Source organism: Rhinolophus sinicus, linkage group LG05 (assembly GCF_036562045.2).
Source record: "Rhinolophus sinicus isolate RSC01 linkage group LG05, ASM3656204v1, whole genome shotgun sequence".
Lineage (NCBI taxonomy): Eukaryota > Metazoa > Chordata > Mammalia > Chiroptera > Rhinolophidae > Rhinolophus > Rhinolophus sinicus.
In genome coordinates, this window is record NC_133755.1 from 184,407,030 (window position 1) to 184,423,117 (window position 16,088).

Sequence of the window (16,088 nt, forward strand, 5' to 3'; positions counted from 1 at the left end):
CGTTCTCCTGGCCTTCGGCTCCTACCTGAATCACACCTGAAGCCTCCCTCTGGCTTGCAGGTAACCGATCCTGGGACTCCTCAGCCTCCATATTCACGAGTCAATTTCACATACTAAATTTCTATCTGTGTTTATCTCATTGGCTCTGCTTCTTTAGAGAAGGCATACAACAGGAAGAAAAATGTGCACTGTGAACGGGACAGTCTAGTTGTCACTTGTGACACTGAGAAACACGAATGAGATCTCACCGTTGTGGCCCCAGGGCCTGTGACAGAGCATTTAACAGCTATTAGAATAAAATTTAAAATATTATCTACTAGGGTTTTAATAATTTTAATTACATTCTTAAGAAGTCAACAATAAAATCTCATTACAACTCACCTCCTAGGCTACATTGTACGATTTGACTCGTTCAACACCAAGAAAGCTATTCCAACGTTCTACGTAATGGAGTTAAAAATGTATTTAACAGTTCTAAAACAAAAGTACTTTAGCTCTCAAAACTTAGGTCTCAATTTTAATCTTCCTAAACAAGTGTTTGGAAAAATTATCCCAGATTTCTGGCTAAAGCCCATTTCCAGGGCTATCAGCTTTCATAACTTTCTTCTACTCTGGCTGATTTGACGATGTCTCCAAAACAGCCATTCCAAACTGCTTGCTTAACAACCCCAGGAATGAGAACCCTTTGATATTCTATTTAGACCCAATAATTTCTTAATAAAACCAAGATGGTGTAAAGGTAAAACCTGTGCTGTAAAGCTAGCCCGCCCTCACGGCAAGCTGAGCAGACTACAAAAATCCCAAAGCACCCCCTTCACAAGATGGCCTGCCACCCTAAGGTGGTGCTGACACACTCATCAAAAAGCCAACTCTCCCAGCCAAATTTCTTGCTCACAAACGTAAGGAAAAGCTGCCATGGCCTGTTTGTATCTTCATCCTAAAAATACAAAAATAACTGTGGAAGACAGAAAAGGGGAGAGTGAAGACAACAAGGAAAAAGAAACCCCACTTCCCAGGTTGGTGCCACCGAGAAGACCAGTCCTAACAAAACGAGCACTTCAGGGTTTATTTTTTTAATAAAACAGCTGGTCAGTCCTTCCTCAGGGGAACAGTCTCTTCCGTGATGCCCTCCTTGGTCACAACGCAGATCCTGAGCGCGTCCCCTGTGTACACGTCGCGCTCAGCAGCAGAGATGAAGACGTCTTTCACAAGCCGCAGGGCCCTCTCCAGGGTCAGGGGCACGTGCTGCACGTTCTGCATATTCTTGAAGCCAACCTGGTGGGACGGGAGGCCTGAGTGAGATGGCGATGGCCCCAAGGAGGCCCAAGCCCTGTGCCCTCCCAGGTCTGGACTCCTAACGAGCACATCCCACAGACTGGGACGTCCCTCAGCCAACATTCTGCGACAAGGATCTCGGCCCAGAGAAGCACACGCCCTGGAGGCGGACAACGTCTTTAACAGTGTCGTGACAGAATGCTCCATAGCTAAGAAGGAAGGCGAGCGGGACAGCCCAAGCCGCCAGAGCCCAATGTACGGGATGAAGAAAGGTTTCTGCAGACAGTGCACTGAGTGCGGGCGTCTGGGGAGTAAACAGGCGTTACAGTGGGATGACATTCAGCCCAAGGGGTGGGGGTAGCCACAGCCTGGAGACAGGACAGGCACAGCACCTGAGGGATTGGGGTGGAGATGGGACAGGGTGTGGAGGACGAGCAGTAAGCAGAAGCGACTGTATGTAACATACTCAGAAGAGCGAGGAGGAGGACCCGGGGAGTAAGCTGGAGGCAGAAAGATGTGAGCAAATAAGCAGTCATCCAGGCAAGCTGCCATGCAGGGCTGACCTAGCCATCAGACATGGAAAAGGGGGCCAAGCTCAAATATGCTTGGGAACTAGAATACAAAATTAGATGACACTAGTGGTGAGACTGGGGAGAAAGGTGGAGATCACAAGAGAAAACGTGGACCAACCACTGTCAACACGACTCAGAAGCTGTGGGCATATGGGAAGAAGTCAAAGCCAAGGGCGGGGGAGCCAAGAAGGGCTGAGCGAGCAAAGCAGCCAGAGCCCCCGGCTCCGGGCCTGGGGGAGCAGTGCCCGGCCCGCACGCAGACACGTTACCTGGTTGTCGAGCAGGGGCTGCAGCATGGCACTCGCCGAGCCTCCGGCCTTGAAGGAGTCTCTCTGGTAGGACCCCACCGGGTCAAAGCTGTACACGGCTCCCTTCCCTGAAGGAAGGAGACAGTCTCCATGAGGAGCCCCAGCCCATGGTCACAGAAATGTCCCCAGAGTCGGGTACAAAGTGGACTACCAGCTGAGCTAAAATTTCAGCCCAACTTCAGTGAGAAGCACACTCACTGTTGTACAGTGAGACCCAGCACACCTCCCCGCAGGGGCCCACCGGCCATCTTGTGTCCACCATGGTATTTGCCACCAGGCCTCCCTCTCTCCGTGATGACATCATCAGTCACCTCCCTGTGGCTCCCAACACGCCGCAGGCAGGCAGGTCAGCGGTCACAGGCCCTTCCCTAAGTGCTGCACCAAACTCCTAGACACACTCCCAGTAAAGGAACCGGGGTGCTTTGGGTTCGGACTTGAGCTTCCTGGTGTGAATATGGACGGACGGTCACACAGGACACGTACTGTGCATTTCTGAATGACTAGTGAGCATGCTGTTTAGCATCAGCACCACAGAAACAGTTTAATGAGGAAGAAATTTAAGAAAAACACACCAGCATTGCAAAGGGTTAGTTTTGCCTAAAATGTAACCACTTGCTTTGTTCCACCAGAAGTAAGAAGCACACCATTTTTTTGTTAAGAAAAATAGGATTTGAACCCTACCCCCCACCCCTCAACTGCCATTCTTAGCTTGACAGCTAGAGAACTAGGAGCTCCCGAAGCATAAATCCTTATGCCTTTCTTCAAAGAGCAATCTGGGGCCGACCCAGTGGCTCAGGTTGTTGGAGCGCCATGCTCCTAACACCGAGGTCACCGGTTCAATTCCCACATGGGCCAGTGAGCTCTTAACTACAAGGTTGCCAGTTCAATTCCTCGAGTCCTGCAAGGGATGGTGGGCTCTGCCCCCTGCAACTAAGATTGAACATGGCACCTTGAGCTGAGCTGCCACTGAGCTCCTGGATGGCTCAGTTGGTTGGAGTGCATCCTCTCAACCACAAGGTTGCTGGTTCAACTCCCCCAAGGGATGGTGGGCTGTGCCCCCTGCAAGTAGCAACGGCAACTGGACCTGGAGCTGAGCTGCGCCCTCCACAACTAAGACTGAAAGGCCAACTTGAAGCTGAACGGCACCCTCCACAACTAAGATAGAAAGGACAACAACTTGACTTGGAAAAAAAAGTCCTGGAAGCACATACTGTCCCCCAATAAAGTTCTGTTCCCCTTCCCCAATAAAATCTTAAAAAAAAAAAAAATAACTGTGTTCTGCATATGAGAACTCATGGATCACTTACAAGGTATGAGTTCAAGTGACATACCTGATTTTGCAGCACGTTGTACCTAAACTAAGCACTGCAGTGGTTACCCTGGAGATGTGGGATGAGGACAGCCTTCTCACTCCCTACGGACACCTGCACCATCAGCTGTGTGCATGTCCCATGGTGCCATCACGCACACAGAAGTCCCTGCTGAGACAGTGGCCACTGTGGTCACCTAAGAACCTGAGCAACTGCTTTGGCTGGAAGCAAGCTTGGGACAAGAAATAAGGGCAGTTCACTAACTCCAACACATAGGGAAAGGGATACAAGGAATAAAGCCAAAAGAACAACTGAATTTCTCATGAGGCTAACAGGCCACAAGCCAAAGGAGGCCCCAAAGCTTTACCCAAGGGTAAGTCTCAAACCCATACACAGTAGATTTGAGGAAAACAAGAGTGGGACACGTCCAAGGACAGAACTTCAAAGACAACTTAGAAAAGAAAAAAAGACATCTGTGACAGCAGTACAGAATGGCGAATCTTGACTGTGGATATAAAGTAACTATTCCTCATCAAAATGCCAAAAAGGCATGATTTCAATGCAAAAAATGACATAAAACAAGATTACGTCCTAGAAAGAAATGCAGGCAAGCCTTAAACGACGGAGGCCTTTCTAGCAAAGCAGGACACTCAATGCCTTTAAGATTGACAGGTATGACTATAAAACTCAGAAACTTGTGTGGTTAGAGACACCCCCCCACCACCACCACCAAATGTAAGAACAAAGCACATTCCCGGGAGTCATCGACCGTTACATGACAGAGGGCTGACAGTTGGGTGGTGTTCTTATCGATCAATAAGAAAAAGACTGACCTGCAAGTCAGGAAATGAGGAAAGCTTAATACACGGGTCAGATTCCAAGGAAGAAAAGGTCATAAACATGAAAAGAGTCCCAACTTTAACAAAGAAAACATATAGATGAATTAAAACAATAAAATACTTCTTCGGCAAAAATCTTTCAATTATGTTCATTTCGATACCGTTAAGGACACAGGAAAGCCAGGTACTCACGCTCCTGCGGGTGCAGCGTACTGCACGCCCTTCCTGAAGGGCAAGCCAGCGATGTCATCAAAAGGCAGAAAGTATATATTCTCTGACCCAGCAACTCAAATTCTGGGAAAATTTTCCCAGGGAGGGCAGTATAGTAGGAGAAACACACAAAATCATGTTTTTAAAGATGGTCATCAAGATGGTTGTCATATAGTTTATAATAAGGACCCCTGACAGCACGGTGGGCCAGCTCTGGGGCAGCCCCTTGAGGCATGAAAGCATTGTGCTAGTCTTTACTCACCAGCACAGAACCATGTCTGTGATAACACACCCAACATCCAGTAACAGGAGTATGGACGGACCGCGGGCCAGCCCTGCGGTGCGCAAGCGTGGACACAGTACGTCCAGAGGAAGCACATATCCCAGAGGCTAACCAGCGATTTTCTCTAGAGACAAGGCTTGGGGTGCTTAATACCATGTTTCCCCGAAAATAAGACTGGGTCTTATACTAATTTTTGCTCCAAAAGATGCATTAGGGCTTATTTTATATGACAAGCATCCTGAAAAATCATGCTACGGCTTATTTTCCGGTTAGGTCTTATTTTCGGGGAAACACGGTATTTTCACCTTTGTATCTTCTAAAACTACTTGAACTTCTGCAAGTATTACTGTTTTTATTACAGAAAAACTGAAGCCATTATTACTTTTGGGGGAAAAAATTTTAAAGCGAGCATGACAGCAACAGGAAAGTTAAAGGCACAGAGTGGAAAGCAGATGGCTGTTTACCCTGAGGGTCAATCGCGTCCCCACTGTCCTGAGGGTCAGTCGTGTCCCCACTGTCCTGAGGTTCAGCTTGATCCCCTGTTCTGAAGATCTCAGAAAGGTGCACTGCTCTCCATGTCCCCCCTCTAACTACACAAAAGACAGGAAAACAGGAAATTTAACTCTCTTGGAGACCGGCAGAGGCTCTGGACTTGGGGGCACCGAGCTTAGGAGTGGACAGGGGAAAGGGCAGGGATGAAAACAGAAGCATAAGTGGGAAGTTGATGAGCCGACACAGACTGTTACAATCAGATTTGGGTGTCTCACTCTCGATATGAATGCGTAGCCAAAAATCAACAGAAATTTGAAGGAACCCCCAACGTAGCAGACAGAGGCCAAACACAGACAGAATGAAAAGAGCAATCTGACAAAGGGCAAGAACACAGGAAAACTTCAAAGGAAGTAGAAAAGATCCAATAAGAACAGGACACTTAAAAAAATAAGGAAGCCAGAAAAAGAAATGAAAAAAGCTGATTGTGGAGATGTGAAGAAAGAGGACACCAAAGACAAGGAATTTCAGAACACCAGGATTTAATAAAACTCCTAAAAGCTAAGTCTCAGAAAAGGTTTCGATTTTTTTTCCCAGAAATCTGTGGGGAGATGTACACCATAAGCAACAAGGAAATAAGCCAAGAGGACAGCACTGGTAAGAGAGCCAAAGACTGGAGAACAGGAAAAAGCAGAGGACTGTTTTATTACACACATATGAACTTCTGAGAAATATAAATTAATGTAAAGATCAAAGCAAACGAGACGAGATTAAAAAAGACAGAAATGCCTGAGAAAACCACCAAAACAAGGGACAGTGCCACATGGAGACCAAAGAACGGCTTGAAGGCAACAGCTGCAAACCCAAACTGCATCTCTACCGCTCAGTAGACATGAGCTTTCCCAAATTAGCCTCCCTGACACTCAGAAAAACTCAAAGGACCTCTCCGGCCTGCTGAAATTCAATGGTAGCTATTATTAATATTGCTAAAATTGAATGTACTAATCTGACATTCAAACCAGACATAATTTAAGTCAAAAAGATACTAGAAGTGCCATGCTGGGTTAGGAAAACTAATCCGTGGCCAGAATTGAATTACCCAGGTTAAGGGTAATTAATTTCTATCAACCATTTCTATGCCTTACATTTTCTGTTTTCAAGTAAGGTTGAAAGCCTCGAAAGAAACTGTGTCAACCTAAACCGTGGTCAGTAGAAGATCAGAATGCCTCCAGAAGCCATAATGGGGGTAGCAGCTGAGAGAGGGACAGCAAAGAAATTCCACGGGACAAAAAGGGACGTAAAACTGGAAAGAGCTGTGACGAGTCCACATCTTCCTACCCTGAATTTTCACTCTCAGAAGAGATTTATTTCAGTGACTGCCCTCACACAGACACTGCTGTCACTTGTGTCTACAATGGACTACAGTGGCACAGATCTGCCCTAGGAGAGTGTATTTGGTTTCTGGAACATACCAAGTCAATACACATCAGACTAGTGGAAAACATCGGTGCTCCAGCCGAATAACACCACACCAGGATGGACATGTCGAGTGACAAGAGCGACTGTCTCAGGCCCTCCTGGTCTAACTGACAGAAAACCAGAGGCATTTCAAAAATGTTTCCAAAACACTGGTGGAAATGCATGCATTTCTTTCAAGACATCACTTTTTAAAAACTCTTTAACAAACTGCCAGTACTTAGGTTAAGCTTCTCCAGGTCAGGTTTCTTTTTGTAAGAATAAACCCCTAATTATCTACTACTTAACCTCCTCTAACATCTTGAGAAAACAGTAAAGTAAGTAACTGCCCAACACTCATTATCAGAGCCTCAATGCTGCCTGCTATGTCTCTGGACAGTCATTTACATCCTTCCATCCCCTGAATTATCAGAAGATGTGCTGCGGGGCAAGATGGCCTGGCCGGCTCCTTCGCACTCTGGGTGGACACGCGCCCAAGAAGCACCCCCTCGTGTCCTACCTTCTTCATCCAGTCCCCCGATGATGTTGTACACATAATACGGGAAGAAGCGCCTGGAATAGAGGATTGTGGACAGCATTGCAGCAATGGCCCCCGTTGTCATTGCCTTGTTATTGGAATGCTTGTACATCTGCAGTGTGACGACAACAGGCAGAACACATTACACTCGAGCAACGAGCAACAATGTAAAAAGAATGAGTGTACATCTTGGTGGAAGAGGAAAGGACACCCGTTTCTCTCATCATCCAAAGCCCCAGTATTACTGAGATAAAATGATAATTTATCGCACCCTATTACTTGGGGGGGCTTTAAACATTTCTATGGAAAAGAACGCTAAGTTTGCCCTCAGCTCCTGGCTTAATGACAGTTTTCCCCGTCAGCCTTACCTCGGGCACTGCCGTCAGGAGCAAATGCACACCACCAGGGCACATGAGGTGACCCAGGGACAGTGTTTCAAGCCCAGCTGCCCTCTCTGAGTCTACACCAGGGTCAGCAAACTGGAGCCCATGGGCCAAATCCAGCCCACCACCTGTTTCTATAAATGAAGTCTTACGGCAACACAGTCTCTCCATCATTATATATCGTCTATGCCTGCTTCTGTGTTTCAACAGCAGAGTTGAGTAGTGGCCACAAAGACCAAATGCCCCTAAAAGTGAAAATACTGACGACCTGGGCCGTCACAGATCGTTTGCTGATCCCTGATGAGACCAGATGTAAGTAAGTCTCTCTCTTTGCACAGCAAACATCGCTGAGAACAGAAAAAAACGTGGGCAGCACCCTCACCTTGCGGGAACCTAGCACAGGGCAGTGATCCCGCTCACTGAGGCATCTACAGTGGACAACAAAAGGGCCCCAAGCAGTCCTTACAGCGCTCTCCGATCCGACACTCACGTCGCCCTTGGGAATCCTTACTCCACAAAAACCACACACCAAATGATGGCACATATCTCTTAAGAGAAACCTAAGAAGTACTGTGAAATCACAGTGACAGTCAAAATACTGAAGAAAGATTAGAAATGGGCTACAAGTAAAGGATAAGTCAGTGTCTGGAAGAATTTTCCAAGCTGAAAGTTATAAAAAAATTCTTCACTTCATTTTAAAACCAAGTACCGTTTTATTCCTTCACCATTTATGTACTAATATGTAAAAGAAAAATATCGAGGACTGTGCATTAAGTTGAAATCACTGTCCCTCATTTTATTTTCACAAAACAACTTTCCACGTCATGCTTATTTTTGTCCTTTAAGTTCCATTTATAAATACGCATTAAAAATCACATACATGTGTCAAAAAATCTAAGTCACTGAAGCTTTCAATAAAAGTAAGGATTTTAAGCATTAGTAATTGATCAATATTGAAATGTAATCATTTTCACACTGGCATCACTCGTAAGTGTAAATCATCTTAAGTGTTACTCACAAGTAACCAAAACAGCATGTGGTCGCCCAGCTAATTTTTCTCATGTACCACACAGACTTACCAACAAGTTATGACATGCATCCTACAATATTAAACAAGAAAACAAAGGGTATATAGTATTAATACTGTCCATGTCAGCAACAGCTATGAAAAAATGTTCACTGGGCTCCAATCGTTTGAGAAACAGACCTATGAGTTCTGACAATTAAGCTCATGAACTTGTTGCAATGATGTTGCTAACCGTTCTTTGGTATCAGAGGGATTATTCATTATGAATTTGTACCAACTGGACAAACAGTTAACCAAGTTGACTATTTGGAAGTGCTGAAAAGGCTGCATGGAAAAGTTAGACAACCTGAACTTTTTGCCAACAATTCATGGCTCTTGCATCACGACAATGCACCAGCTCACACAGCACTGTCTGGGAGGGAGTTTTCAGCCAGTAAACAAATAACTGTATTGGAACAGCCTCCTTACTCACCTCATTTGGCTCCCAAGGACTTCTTTCTTTACCAGAATATAAAGGAAATATTGGGGAAAAAACAAACAAAAACATTTTGATGACATTCAGGACATCAAGGGTAATACCATGACAGCTCTGATGGCCATTCCAGAAAAAGAGTTCCAAAATTGCTTTGAAGGGTGGACTAGGCGCTAGCCTCGGTGCATAGCTTCCCAAGGGGAGTACTTCGAAGGTGACTGTAGTGATACACAGCAGTGAAGTATGTAGTACTTTTTCTAGGATGACTTCGCGGACTGAAATGTCTAAACTTGTACATTTCTGAATACTTTTAAATGGCAACAGAACCTACTGCAACTAAGACTGTGTATTTACTGGCTGTTGTGAACCAAATGCACTGTAACACAGTCCAAATCTCTCCTATGCTACTCTCCTTGACACTGCTAGAAGCCAACACTGCTTCACACACAGGCCACAACCAGGATGGAGACCCGTCTTCACTTCCATCCGTCAGCACTCCTCTGTTCTTCACGCCTCCCCAGCTCGCACAGAAGACAAGCAGGCAGTGACAGTGTCAGACCCTTTAAAAGCTGCCAAACAGGCTGGTCCGTCACCTTCTCTCGCTTCTTCCTAAACTACCCCTCTCCTCTCTCCTACCCCCATCTCTCTCCTGTCGAGTCTTCCTCCTCAGCTGGCTGCCAGCTGAAGCCCGTTAAGGTGTTAGGTGACAGTGGCTCACGAGGGCCTCTCTCTGGATGCTTGGCTCACTCCTGGTTCCTGTTTTGTCCACTAAGCGTGCAGGGTTGTGCGGGGGAAGAACATGGCAGCTGGTGGCATTCCAAGTCAAGCTCCTGTTTAAAAGCTTGCCTTCTCCACAGAAACTGATTTGTTCTGTTTCTGAGGGAAGAGTATCTTGAAAAGAGCCCCCTCCCGGCCACCCAGAAAAGGCAGAGAACGCTATGTAGTACACAGAGCTGAGAATCAGAATTTGCCATAGGTTTACATTATGCTACTCTAATGATGTGCGTTACGTAACAGTAGCATTTCACTTCTAGGACAGGTTAGTTTCACAGCTATTCTGCGCAAGTCATGCTTTGTGCTTAAAAGAATCTAGTGAATCATTACAACTTTTAGTAGTGTAGACATGTAAAAAGGATCTACCTTTAGTCTTGCTTCAATAATCTTTGTCAGGGTAAGACAGTCTCCATGAAAACCACTGCATCCAATGACTGTTTTGTCTGTTCTGTAAAAAACACATTTCAGGAAATTGAGTTGGTTAGACAGTAAAGCAAAACATGCCATGAGCGGGCCGGCCCGGTGGCTCAGGTGGTTAGAGCTCCATGCTCCTAACTCCGAAGGCTGCCACACATGGGCCAGTGGGCTCTCAACCACAAGGTTGCCAGTTCAATTCCTCGAGTCCCGCAAGTGATGGTGGGCAACGCCCCCTGCAACTAGCAATGGCAACTGGACCTGGAGCTGAGCTGCGCCCTCCACAACTAAGATTGAAAGGACAACAACTTGACTTAGAAAAAAGTCCTGGAAGTACGCACTGTTCCCCAATCAAGTCCTGTTCCCCTTCCCCAATAAAAATCTTTCAGAAAAAAAGAAAACAAGCCATAGCAAGTTTACATTTAAAATCACTATTTCCGTTATTCAATAAATGGTATGGCACCACTTGTTATCCTTTTTTTTTGGGGGGGTGTCTATAATCTGATATCTAACCCCTTACACAAAATGCATTATAGGTGGATCAAAAACTAGAAACTATGAATGGACTAAGGAAAACATGGGTGAATTTCTTGTAACCTTGGGTTGAGGGCAGCTTACTTAAATATGATACAACCCAAAGTCCACACAGAACTTTCATAAATGTGACTATATAAGAAAGGAAAACTTCTATAGAGAACAAACAAACAAAATATAAAAGAACAAAGAAAATATATTCGTAGTGCACACAACAAAGTCTAATTTTAAGTTTCTTAGTGTACAAAGGGCTCCTAAAAATATGAAAATATCAATACCGCAATAGAGGTGTGATACGCAGCAGGGGACCAGTTAATGACACTGCTGCACATCTGAAAGTGGCTAAGAGAGTAGATCTTAAATGTTCTCAGCACAAGGAAAAAAAAAATAACCTGTAACTGTGTAATGTTGACAGATTTGAACTAGATTTATTGTGGTCATTTCACAACACATACAGACAGGGAATCATTACGATGTACAGCTTAAACTAATATGACGGTGTATGTCAATTACACCTCAGTAAATCACACAATGGAAAGGTGAGTAAAATTATGAAAGTCACACAATAAGAGACACAAGTCACCACAAACATATGAAAAGAGCCTCCATGTCACTGTGAAATCCGAATCTAAACAGGAGATGGTCCCAGCCCCCTGCCTGGCTAATAATGCATGATGCTGGAGAGCCTGTGGGAAATGGCTGCTCAGACATGGGAAAAGTGGGCACCAACCTAACTGTGTGCAAGGGCCTGTTGGCAGTGTCTAGTCCAACTTAAAATGCACAGCACTTCACTCAGTTAACTCCACTGCTAGAGACTCATCCTGATAACATACTCACAGTTTGCAAGGACAGGGTCGAGGCTTACTTGTATAAGCACCCCTCTTAATGGCTATCCAAACAAAACAAACAGAAAACCTAGATGCCCACCAGAAGGGGAATGGTTAAATTTTGGTGGAGCGCCGAGCTCCTAACACCCCTAACGCCGAGGTCGCAGGTTCAACTCCCACATAAGCCAGTGAGCTGAGCCCTTTACAGCTAAGATTGTGAACAAGGGCTCTCCCTGGAGCTGAGCTGCCGTGAGCAGCTGGAGATCGGCATGAGCTGCTGTGTGCTGCCGTGAGTGGCTGGTGGCCAATGTGAGTGGCAGCAGCCGGTGAGAGCTGCCATGAGCTGCTGTGAGCAGACGACCGGCGACCGACTGCCTCAGCCGGGGGGAGCGCAAGGCTCATAATGCCAGCATGGGCCAGGGAGCTGTGTCCTACACAACTAGACTGAGGCAACGGCTTGAACTGGAGTGGGGCGGGGGAGGCAGACGAAGAGGGGGGAAAAAAAAGAAAAAGAATGGAGTGTCTCCAACAGGTGGGAAAGAGGTGGGCTTGGCTGTAGGTTGGCTCCAAAGGGCACGTGATTAGGGGTGCAGAGGCAGCTTCCACTGTATGAATGTTCATGGGAGGATGGGTGATAGGGACACAGGAAATTGTTAACGTCGTATCTACTTCTATACCTAAGGTCATAAATAACGAGGGGTGTTCTCGAGTAGCATGCATACTAAAACAACGTTACAAAGATGAGCAGAACCCAACACAAGCAGGGTATCAATAAAGCCATGTTTTCAAATTTTATTTGTAACACTTACTACTTTCCAATTATAAAAGTTACATCTTAGAAGAAAGGTACATGGGTGCACTATGAATCAGGAGAGAAAGGGGTGTCAGAAGATGGGAGAAGTGGTCAGAGAGGGAACTTAGAAGATGAAGATAAACTGCACTTCTTTAGGTTTAGACGCGGGCCAGCCCTGAGCCAGGTAGACAGGGATCTTCTTTACCCACTCCTGACAGCTGCCCCAGCCCCGTTCCAAGGACCCAAACTTCATCAGTCCCTTCCTGTTACAATTCAGGTTGAGTAGACTCTTCTGGACCATCCAGAGAACCAACCACCATTTAGAACTGTTTCCGAAAAACGTTAAATACAAACCACTGCTAATCTGCAAGACGCATTTTGCTGAATTATGCAGACATTTTTTTCTTTTATTACGTGACTTTATTGTCATTATTTTAGAAAAAATATAGGTAGACCATTAAAACCATGATCCATGGATATAACTGCTTAGGACATGGCTAAATTGAATGTTTCAGGCAAGAAAAAGGGTGGGGCAGATTTAAAGAAATATTTCATGGATTAATGAATGGATAGAAGAATGGAAAGATATGTGATAAAATAATGATGTAAAATGCTAATTAGATCTAGGTGACACTATATGGGTGTTTACCACAAAATTTTACTTTTCTTGTATATTGGAAATTTTTCATGACACAATGTTGAGATAAAAATATCCAGGTTATTAAAAGCACTGTTGGAACCCAGATATGGCAAGTATCATGAAGACTGCATACTGAAGTATTAGCAAATGCTAATTTGGAAGACTGTTTCCTAACCAAAACGCAAGCCACGCTACAAACTCACAAAACACACCATTTAGAAACGCAATCTTGAGCAGCATTAAATTTTCACATGGGGAAATGTGTCCTTACAGTAAAATACTTACAATTTGTAACATTTGGGGCTGTCCCGGGTGTGAATTGAAAACCCTTCACTCAATCGAGTATCAGAAGCAACAATTGAAAAATCTTCTCCAGCAATTGCCAACACAGTACTGAGGAAAAAAAGAAAGACAAAATATTAATGAATTCCTCTGGATGGTACTAAAGCCTCTCCCAATGGAAAAGTGTGCAGTAGCATGTCTAAAAAAAGTACACAACTTAATTAAAAAACATTTTATTGCTAAAACATGCTAACCATCCCGAGCCTGTTGGGAAAATGGCATCCACAGACTTGTTCCACGAGGGCTGCCAGGAACCCTCACTCTGTGGAGCACAAAGCACAGGAAAACGAGGTGTGCCTAGTCGGAGTGCGTAAGATCAGGGTTCAGATGGAGGGAGTAGGGGCACAGGATCCCTCGGCTACCAGTCATCTGGAAGAACATTAACGGCTTCCTAAAAACACAGAGCCAGGGTCCCTTAGCACGAGGACTGTCAGCACTATGAACAAATCAAATGCCTGCAAGGCACTGATGCAACACAATAGCCAAAGGCCAAGGCCCTGCCCATGGGGTCAGGTACAGACAGTGGAACGAGAGCACGTTATCCAAACTCAGAGAAGAGGGGTTAACGTTATTCATTTCTGGATATCCAAGCCCTTATATGACGTCTCGCACCCAGTAGACACACAAATATCTGCTGAAAAATGAACAGAAACCAAACTTCACTTTGTGGCTATGCGATTTCTGATGGCTGTTTACTGCAGAGGCCTATAGCACGAATTCCAGACTGTCCGGGTTCTCATTCTGATTCTCCCACTAGGCAGATATGAGACTGCGGCTAAGTTACTTAACGTCTCAAGGCCTCACTGTCCACATATGTAGGTCACAGGTCCTAACAGTAGATACCTTAACAGGGTGTTACAAGGATTAAATTAGTTAATAATTGTGAAGCCGCATACTAGTGCCTGAAACATAACTGGTGCCCCAGTTAGGTAGCACCATGGTGGCATATGTACCAGGCAGTATGGTGACCACAGGGAACCTAGGCTCTGCAGCTACCTAGGACCCAATCTTGCCGCTCACCTAGCTCTGTGACCTTGGAAAAATTATCCAAGTTCAGGTCGATGACAATAACAGTTTCTGTGTTACAGGGTGACTGTGAGAGTTAAACGACATAATTCATAAAAGCCCCAGCACAGCACCTCAGAGAACAGAAAGCACTCATAAAACTTCATTTTACCAGAGGTGGGATGTGCAGTAAAGGTCTGAAGTGCTAAGGATGGCATCCCAGATACTGTGGACAGTGACTGAAAGGAAATGCGTAATAATGCAAACAATACATGCAAACTACTTATTCAGGTGTCCCTTTATGTGTAAGTAAGATGAGGGTCATGAAGCTTATCCAATTGTGGGAAATGCCAAATACCAAACTAAAGATTTTGGAATTTTAGTGAGAACCCATAAAGATCTTATGAGCAAGAATGAGAAGAGTTCCATTTGCAAAGTGGAGCTTTAAGAATACTACTGGGACAGCAACACAGTATGTGAAATGGGATGGAGACACTTCCAATAAGACTAATGCAATACTGTGTTTCCCCGAAAACAAGACCTAGCTGGACAATCCGCTCTAATGCGTCTTTTGGAGCAAAAATTAATATAAGACCCGGTACTATATTATATTATATTACATTATATTATATCCGGTCATATATTGCAGTAAAATAAAACCGGGTCTTATATTAATTTTTGCTCCAAAAGACTCATTAGAGCTGATTGTCCGGCTAGGTCTTATTTTCGGGGAAACACGGTAACAAGTTAGCAAAGAAAAGTATTACTTACGATAAAGCTGGTGATAAAAAAAGATACAACTTAAATGTAACATGCAAGAAAGCAACATTTTAAAAGGCCCCCTCCTGAGTATTTCTTCCCTGAACTTAAGCTAAACCTTAAAAACAAGCATTTATCTATGAAACTAAGCCTGGCCAACTAAACCTACTTTCTATTTAAAATAACAGAAACGATTACCAGGTGGTTCGACTGGACCTTTTAGGTACAGACACAACTATGTACATAACAAGAACCGAGCGATGCTAACTTGTTAATTCCAAGCTAACGCTGCCTCGCCTGCGGCATGAGGGAGACGACTAGACGGTGAAGGGCTCGGTCCATTTGCGAAGGTCTCCCGGACCAGAGGCCGGGTTTCGATTTCCATCTGCTGCCTCACTGCAGCAGAGCCGGCGGGCAGTGCGCACCTGGCCGTCCGCAGCAAGACCCAGGTGGCCGGCGCTGAGGTGCAGCCGGAAGCCTAAGACTGACGCGAGCAACTCACGGAGACCTAGGTCTGCAGGGTGGCGGGCAGGCATCGGGTCCGCGGCGACCCCCGCGGGCTTGAGCAGGGACGCTGGGGTGGGGCGGGTGCGAAAGCGACAGGGGCGACTCTCCGGGCCTTACCCTCCGTTGAAAGCGTAGGGCGAAAAGCGCAGCTGCACAGGGCCCGCGACGCTGTGAGGCTCCATCGCCAGGTCTCTGCCGGGGCCCGAGTGCACGGCTAGGGAGGACAACATCGCGCGGCAGGGTTCCTGCTGTCTCACGGCGAGATGGCGGCCCCGGCCGGAAATCCGCCCCTTCCGGCTGTTCCGCGGTGCTCCTTCCCGTCGTTCCGTGTC

General features: G+C 45.6%; 1 protein-coding gene across 1 annotated transcript; it reads right to left on the reverse strand.

The window, feature by feature from the left end:
- Positions 1–1,047: 1,047 nt before the first annotated feature.
- Positions 1,048–16,052, reverse strand: PSMB1 (proteasome 20S subunit beta 1). Its single transcript, XM_019712655.2, has 6 exons — positions 15,874–16,052; positions 13,429–13,536; positions 10,302–10,383; positions 7,262–7,391; positions 2,117–2,223; positions 1,048–1,275 (listed from the first exon to the last, which is right to left on the reverse strand). The coding sequence occupies exons 1-6, from the start codon at positions 15,984–15,986 to the stop codon at positions 1,090–1,092; spliced, it is 726 nt and encodes a 241-aa protein (XP_019568214.1). The 5' UTR covers positions 15,987–16,052; the 3' UTR covers positions 1,048–1,089.
- Between the last annotated feature and the right edge of the window lie 36 nt (positions 16,053–16,088).